The sequence below is a fragment of the Alosa alosa genome, chromosome 13 (genome assembly GCF_017589495.1).
Source record: "Alosa alosa isolate M-15738 ecotype Scorff River chromosome 13, AALO_Geno_1.1, whole genome shotgun sequence".
In the NCBI taxonomy this organism is placed as follows: Eukaryota; Metazoa; Chordata; class Actinopteri; order Clupeiformes; family Clupeidae; genus Alosa; species Alosa alosa.
Genome location: NC_063201.1, coordinates 17,797,292 through 17,806,021, shown reverse-complemented (window position 1 = coordinate 17,806,021; position 8,730 = coordinate 17,797,292). Strand labels below are relative to the sequence as shown.

At 41.7% G+C, this 8,730-nt stretch overlaps 1 protein-coding gene across 2 annotated transcripts; it reads right to left on the bottom strand.

Annotated features, from left to right (window-relative positions):
* Positions 1–247: 247 nt before the first annotated feature.
* rhbdl2 (rhomboid, veinlet-like 2 (Drosophila)) lies at positions 248–8,357 on the bottom strand. 2 transcript variants are annotated; one of them, XM_048261866.1, is made up of 8 exons: positions 7,797–8,357; positions 7,102–7,333; positions 6,103–6,251; positions 4,567–4,679; positions 4,200–4,300; positions 3,131–3,191; positions 2,904–2,965; positions 248–1,763 (listed from the first exon to the last, which is right to left on the bottom strand). In XM_048261866.1, the coding sequence occupies exons 2-8, from the start codon at positions 7,327–7,329 to the stop codon at positions 1,587–1,589; spliced, it is 891 nt and encodes a 296-aa protein (XP_048117823.1). In that variant the 5' UTR covers positions 7,330–7,333; positions 7,797–8,357; the 3' UTR covers positions 248–1,586. The 2 variants fall into 2 exon arrangements, with proteins under 2 accessions (XP_048117823.1, XP_048117824.1); XM_048261867.1 differs by lacking the exon at positions 7,797–8,357 and having other exon boundaries at positions 7,102–7,774.
* Between the last annotated feature and the right edge of the window lie 373 nt (positions 8,358–8,730).

The window sequence follows — 8,730 nt, the reverse complement described above, 5'->3', positions numbered from 1 at the left end:
CACAAAAACTGGAAAGCTGGTAGCTCCAAGAGTATGATCAATAGATTTTCTGAAAGCTCGCGTTTATTAATTAGAAACAGAAACAAACAGTAGCTAGCGCTATGACACACAGCCCTGCCAGGACACGGACACACACACACACACACACACACAAACACAAAATTACCCAACCATAACCCATTAATGGATTACACTTCATTAACCCTGCAGGAACACAAGTTACATAATAAAAACAAACTGGCTCAGATAGGTAGAAATAATGTATTTAAATGTTATTCAGTGAATGAAAAGGTCACATGCATTGGAATGTAAACAAAGGAAAACAACCTGAAACAAACAATACGAAAATGCACTACAAATTTCAAACTAAACCTGGATTGATGTCCATTTAACAAAACATGTTTTCCTGCTGATTACAGGGAAATCTTACATGATGAAGAGCAGCATGACACAGATGAGTGATACCCTGAGTGACTGCCATGGCCTGCCCTCTAGTGCCCAAAAGCTTACAACACAAAGCAGATGGACCTGGGGTGGTCATACAACATTATACATATTTTTGTTTACCAATAGATAATAAAAAAATTACTGCATTAAAGCTTTTCTGTGATTAACAAAGAATAACCCTTCTGGACCACCTGCAGTGCCATCATTAGGACTGGAAGCTTTACGCAAATTAAATGTGAAGCCTTTGCGGCCGTCACGGCGCCATCAACTGGGCTGGCATATGCACTACAGCACATTTAGCCGCTTTCACCTCTTGTGTGTTTTTTCTTTACCGCTATCATTAAAGGTGTGAAAGCGGTAAGAAAAAATACACCCATTTGTTTCGTACAGACGTTCTCTTACTTCAACATTTCCAAATATGCCACTAAACTACTTGGCAAAAGTTCACTGGTGTGTGGGAACCAAGATACCAACTAAGGCTTGCATGGGACCTGAATCACTGCCAGAGCATCAGACAATGTAGATAAAGGATACAGCAACAATAACACAAGTATGATGCACTTCACCGGTGATTACAGCTGACTGATACCACTTCCTGTTTGGGAGGAAGTGACTACAATGTGCTAGGCCTACGAATCATCACCACGTGAAGTATGTTTTTCAGAACCTGACCTATATCAGGACAAACAGACCAACAGATAAAAAGAGCTATGGAAAAAAAACAATCTTACAAAAGCTTGACAAATGCTCCCATTCTTTTAAGAAAGGAGTCAATATATGTTGCCGTTTTAAAAAGAACAACCATATAGTATAGTAGTATGTAAATAATATAGCGTATAAGTATTGCATCTTATCAAACTTAATATGAAATAGCCATATCGTACAAATTGTTTTACATACAGAGTATTTTTTGTATTGAATCATTATGCAATCTGTGTGAATCTGAATTGCTTGAAAAGCTTTTCAGCAGACTTGCTGTTTTTAAAAAAAAAAAAAACATAGAATACTTGGCCTACAACAACGCTCAAATCTTTGAAATATCACAAGCACCATCTAGCTCCTTAGACAGTTTAACCATTTTTAAATATAAGGCCAAATACAAACAAACAAACACTACAATTCAAATAATCATGTTGTCCTCATGCCGGAAACAGAAAGATATTGAAAAGTACAGCAAACACGAGACAAACTATGTATCCCACAATGCACAGCCAGAAACGTGGGTCCTTCAGGAGCTTCTGGTTATAGCTGCTGAAGAAGACGTAACCGATGGTCATTCCGGCCACTCCTCCAGCGATGTGAGCCACAAAGGAAACCTACGAGCAGGCACAGAGACAAGTCACCCTCAGAAACTGTGTAACGTATAGATAATTGAACTATAATACATTGCATTATGGCATTGAGGCATTAAGGTCGAAATTGGCATTCAGATGCCAGTGCTTTGGGTTTTCAAAGATTTGTTCAGCTTGATCTATTAGCTAGCAAGCACCCAACTTCACCTTCAAGGGGACAGCAGCATGTCTACATTGTTAAAACAAAACAAAACAAAAAATACAGACTCTTGTACTGTAGTGTCACACAACCCATTGTAACTGGCCAGCTTTGAAAAGCAGGGCTTTCCAGTATTCGTTTTCATGGACGGACACCTGCTCCATGAATAGTATGGTCTTGCTCCAGCTAATAGAAACTATCTAGAAGTGTGGTAATGTAGAGACTGTGGAAAGGGGGAGTATTAGGGGGTAGTATTGTCTCAGGATTGTCTCATAGTATTGGGGGGCAGCCGTGGCCTACTGGTTAGGGCTTCGGGTTTGTAACCGAAGGGTTGCCGGTTCGATCCCCAACCAGTAGGAAAAATGTTGGTGGGGACAGTGGTTGAGCACTGCTCTCCTATGCCCACATCCACAGCTGAAGTGCCCTCAAGGCTCAAGCAAGGCACTTAACCCCTCACTGCTCCCCGAGCACCGCTGTAGCAGGCAGCTCACTGCTCCGGGTTAGTGTGTGCTTCACCTCACTGTGTTCACTGTGTGCTGTGTGTGTTTCCCTAATTCACGGACTGGGATAAATGCAGAGAACAAATTTCCCTCACAGGATCAAAAGAGTATACTATACTGGATTGTCTGAAAAAATAGTGTAACTAAAGTGTATGTGGACCCCTTCCCCCACCCCCGTCTCTTTCCAGCCATAGCTAGGCATATGGCATGATTAAACTGGCCCATAGCCCCTCCCACGGTCTCCACATTACCATACTTTTAGATGCTTTCTGTTAGCTGGAACAAGACCAGACCGGTTCAGAAGTGTGACCTGATCAAGTTTCAGTTTATACAACTTAGGGGAATTCTGGAAAGGCCTGCTTTTCAAAGCTTGCCAGTTTCAATGGGTCTGTGACAGTCCAGTGCAACAAAACAACCCTCTCACACGAGGACACAAGGGAATATACAGTAGTTTGTGGTTATTACCTTCATACCAACTTCATCACTCAGAAATCTTCTGTAGAGTGCAAACCCAACATCTGTTCCCACTGGAAAAGAAGAGGAAATGCTACATGAGCAAACAATGGTCAAGTGTACACTGCCATGGATAGATATCAAGGACATCTAGCCTTGGATGTGTTTGGAAGGAAGAGTACAGGAAAGAGATTTCAATCAAACAGACCGATGGCTGACCGTGCTTTGATTATACATACCAATGAGCAAGATGAGCACTATACGAAATATTCCTAAAAGAGGCATCATCTCTTTATAATTCTGCAAGGGAATAGAGAGAAAATTTTTATGGGAAGGAAGAATAACAGTGTTATAGTTACAGATGGGATTTGCATTCTGAAACGTCATGCATTTCAATTTTTTTACAGGAACATAATGTATAATGTTATAGGTGAACCAAAAGCAAACCACTACCTAGTGAAAATAGTGAGTGAAATGACTTGCTACAATAAATCTACTTGCTGTGGATAATCACTAACATACATACTTTTGGATTTCTACAGACATGAGAAAGAAGAACAAGATTGTTCTATCCTGAAACCATGTGTTTCACTAAACCACAAAGGACTTGGTGTTTTCTCTTGGAGCTTCTGTCAAGAATAAATGAATGAATGAAGAATGAATACTATCTCGCTAAATATGTCATTGCCTTGAAGGAAGCTGGCCTGAAAATGTCTGTGACCTTTTGTTACTAATTGTTTACTCAGCAGCTAACTACTACACCATTGGGACATGACTATGGGGCATGTTTCAACTGATACTGGGGGAAAATGCCTCTGCACACAATTGGATAAACCTTACCAATCAGAGCAACAAAATATGTGAATCCCATAGGGAGAACAGCCAACACATTCTTCTTTCTTGACTAATGCTTTAATCACTGTTTAAAAATCTAGCGTCTAGCTTCTCCAGTGACAACATTTTACTTGTAAACAAAATCAAGTGAAGCACACTCAGGTGATGTGAATGGTAAGGCACATCATCTGTCCATCATCATATAAAGCCCGCCCAGACGATTTGATTGGTGTGCACAGCTCTCAGACAGGGCTTCTCAATGGAGCAAGTCTGACTGGATTTTGTAGGCAGGGTTAAATACAGGGTTGGCTTCCAGGCTAGCCATTCTACACATCAAAACAATGTGGTTCAGTGAACAAATTTCAGCAAAGTCAGGAGGAGCTAGGCTCAAACTCGCAAACTTTGTTGTAGAACAACTCCTATACATCCTGAGCCACCATTACCCCAACAAGACATACAGGACAAGGCACTCACCACCACTGCATTCATAAAGTAGCCACCCATGAGGGCGTAGACACCTCCAGATGCCCCGACCAGTGCACTCGAAGGGTCAAAGATAGAGCTGGCCAGAGATCCTGAGAAAAACACAGTTCAGTCTGAGAAGCAATCTACAACTCGACACACAGAGGGCTTCACAGTGACCCGCCACGTTAAACAGACTTTACACAAAACAGACTTATCTCTTGTTTTCTCTTTTTGGCACTGCCGTCATCTGGCCTTAAAATCAAACTTAAGTTCAACATTTCACCCTATATCCTCCTGTGATAGCAGAGTGAATATTCCTTGAACCCTGCCTTTGATTATCAGACTACAGGGACAAGTGTGACGGTTCTCAGCCTACCAGCAAGTACTCCGGCCAGGTAGACCATGCCAACTTCGAAGCCTTTGTGTACCAGCTCCAGAGGGATGCCCAGTAAAAGCTGCATGATCAGGTTACCCATGATGTGCTGCACCCTGTTGGGGTGGATAGGGGATGTGGAGAGACAGGATAGGTTAGGTCAGATGGTGGGAAAAGAATCGAAATCCTCTCAGCTGAAATTCACATCAGCTGTTTCAACATCCCATGCTAGCCTATTTATTTAACTAAAGCACAGATGTGGACATGGGCAAACATGACTAACGCCCAAGCTCCTCTGAAGTTATTTCCATTCACTGTATGGAGACAGTAGAAGTAGAAAAATGGTCAACCGCACTGCGCTCCACCCCAGTGGATGAGGGCCAAGCACAGAAGACACACAGGTTTGGGGTGGGTGGCAGGCAGAGACAAGTACCAAGTCCAAGTACCAGTAACTCACAGTTACTCCCTTACCTTATTTAGTAGTAACTTTTACTGCAATAGTCACTAGGCTATGTAATGTTCTGGTAATATGACACTACCACAATTTGGGTGACAGTCTGAGAGACGTGGAGAGATTACTACAAAACTCACAAAAATAAGAGAATTAACTTTGATTCATGTTGTATGTCATTATTTATGTCAAAGTAGGCATCGATCGAGTGCATTGGGCTGTGTGGGTGATACACAGGGCAACATATTGAGCAATTTTGCCGGTAATGTTATTGACCAATGTTGTTTGAGCAGCACTGTGTGTGCCTATTACCATGCACTTTAGCATGCTCCACCGCCACTGAACTTCCTACATAAGCATTACAATTCATTCTAAAACTGATAGTTCCGGTCCTTGATTGTGATTGGCTGTATCACATTCGATGCCGTTGTAAAATGCAGCATAACATACACCTTGACCGCATTTTGTTCTATATTACTGCGCTACCATAACTTGATACAAAAGTTAAAGTAGCTGCGTCTCGACGTTGCTTGGCAACCATTTAGATAGAGGAAATATATTTCTTGGCGGAAGATTGATTATCTACGGCCTCTCGGGGCTTATTGCTTAATTATAACACAATGCCAACAACTTTGGATATGTAAAATGGTATATACCTTCTCGTTCAAGCTAGTTCATAACACCCACACAGTTTACACAACAAGGCAGATAGTGCCGCTAAAGGGTGCATACAGATCACCATGGAGTTCAAGCACACCCAAATGCAGTTCAAAAAATACATGCTGCATGCGGTTAGGTTAATTATCACAACATCTATTCAAACTGTGGCTTAACTGCATTATTTCATCTGAATCTAGTTAAACAGCTAGCATTATTTTTACAGAAATACAGTACAATGGTCAAACACACACTTTGGTTAAATAGTTAGACATTATTTTACCAACATCTGGTCAAACAGAACATGTGTAACATTTTGTGTGAATCAGTTATATTATAAGGATCCTCCTACAGTAGCTTCTGCTATTCTAACCCCAGACAAACATACTATAAGCTGTTGAATATCTGTAGCACATAGGAGACTTACTCACCCTGCATGGACAAACATATAGGAGATAAACCGCCAGGCCTGTTCCCGCAGATCCGGCCTGTACGACAGCGGACTGTTCCAGATGCCTTCGCCCAGGGTCACCCACTGCTTCTGCGGCTTCCACACTGCATAGTAGATAAACACCGCCAGCTGACCAGGGGGGTCAGAAACAGGGGATTCATCAAGAGTCTGTATGTAACTGAAACACCTTAGTCGTCCATCATACAGGAAAACCCTGTGAGTTTTGATCAAGTAGGGCTTTATCTGAATATGTGGTGCTGAGGCCATAAGGGCCATGTTCAAATATTGACACAGAAAACTACTCAAGTAAAAAAGTGACAAAAAGTCAGTAAATATTACATGTAAGGTCAGCGTTAGTAGTGCTTTCCTTCCTGGCTCCCCAGTCAGAGGGAGGAAGGGATGGTGGGAATACAAACGAGACATTCATGGCACATGCTTGGCCAGTTTCATGCTTTCTTTGACTGGTGGACTGGTTCTGTTGAGCTGAATCTGGGCATTCAGACTGGCACACTGTACCACCACAAACGGACCCACAGCAAGGTGGCGAAGTGAAATCATGGACAAGTGTTCCTCAGTTATGCTACTCTCTTTGCTAGTCCTACATCACACTGGCAAAACTATCTTGGTTTTGGATGAGTAACAGGGACCATAAGACCAAGATGTCTCTGGCAACATGGGACGCAAACTGGCATTTATCTGTACTGATGCAAATAAACAAGAACAAAAACATCCCTGAAATGAAAGTCATATCAAGTTGCAGGTGTCATATAGTTGTCTGTGAGAAGCTGCATTATAAATACCCACTCTTTCCCTTTAAAATTAGCACCTATAAACTATGCCACAAATCCTGATGAGGGTTGTTTGTCATAGAAATTGCTGTATATTTGTAAGGTAAGAATCTATCAATCCTCCTACATGGTGTAGCTCAAAAGCAGGTCTGATTCATAAAGTAAGGTGTGATCCAACTGATACTCCCTACCTCTACAAGGCTGATAGAAATTATAAAGATGGGTGGGGGGCAACAGTTGGCTCGTTCCATGTATGTGCTGCGCAGGTCTTCTGGAAGCATCCATCTAGACACAGAGGTCTGAAACTTTCCACAGCAGCCGATACCATCAACCTCATCAGCACTTTCACCTCTCTTTCGGACCCTTTGCCCTTGCTGGTAAGATAGAGGGTCCTTCTCTTCAATCTCAATAGTCTCCATGATTCTGTGGACACAGTAAAATTATGTTGAAAAGGTCAACATTGCCGTTGAATTGTGGTAAGCTGCTATTCTATCGACATTCAACTGTAAGGAAAGTAGAGGTGGCAGCCAAAGCCATATAGTATTTTGCCCTCGTAAAATCATTCGTTAAGCATCAAAGAGATGCTAAATATAGCTTTCCTTAGAGATTAAGGGACTGACTCGCGCCCAAAATCTCTTCACTGGAATGCGCATGATGATGGGCTACCCCAACAATTTTAAAACCTATGACGTCTTCTTGTTTTACACTAATGGAGGTGCGCCCCTTTCTTCTTTCACTATTTTTTTTTTCAAGTAGGCTAACTTTAGTTACTGCCCCCAATGCACAAGTTTGCTTGTTCTGTATATATGCGCTTTTTTCAATAACCGGCAACCCTCATTAGACAGTAGAATAGGCTAATGAAAAAAAAAAAAAAAAAGTTACTTACCAAATAGATTTCCTTTTTGTCTTGTAGGCTACAGCCAAATAGGCTACGGGCAGCAGCTTATAGGCTACGTTCACTTGCACCTTAGGCTCAACTCAGAAATACCACATCAAACTTCAGCCAAAGTTCCTGACGCGCGTGGCTATGTGGAGTATGAACCAGGAACTGTCTGTAGCTTTCATAAATATTTACAATAAAACGACACCAAGGGACAATTTCATTCCAAAACCTGTGAATAGGCTACCGTGATATTAACATGACCTACGATAGCCTAACTCTGGCCAAAAGCTGCCTTTCCTGCTTGGGGAATTTCCTTTGCAGTGAGAAAATGCTCTGAGCATCCCACACACAAACAGACGCCACACGTCCCCTTAATTTCAATAAACACACCACAAGTAACGTCTTCACTCGACGTCAAATTCTGGCAGCCATTAAGCCTAAACCTGCATTTCCGCACCTTTCTCACCTGAGATCGCTGACGTCACTAAAGGTAAAACGTAGGAGAGTAGGCTATGGACCCTTTCAAGAGAGTTACATTATCAGCATCATAGTTGGCCCCACAAGACTTCCTTTTTAACATTCCATATGTTATCTTAATGCAGAGGAAGTAGATTGGGGCCCAAATAGAACGTTCAAGCATTGTTTTTGTTTACCTTGTTGAAAGGGTCTATAGCCTACGACAGCTCATCTGATTTACTCAGTCTATGGCAGCTGGATTTAAAAGTCAATGTGGTGGGTCTACCAGACACAGGAACATTGAAGTAACAAAAATATGAACACCTTACAAGGGTTAATTTGTAAACTTAAATGAAGATCTAAGTAGAAAAAATAAGCCATAAGCTTTTTTTTTTAAAGCAGAATTTAGAGTTTTATTTTAGGTATACAATCAACACGTGAACTGCTTTGTTTATTGATTAGCAAAGACTGTGAGGCACCC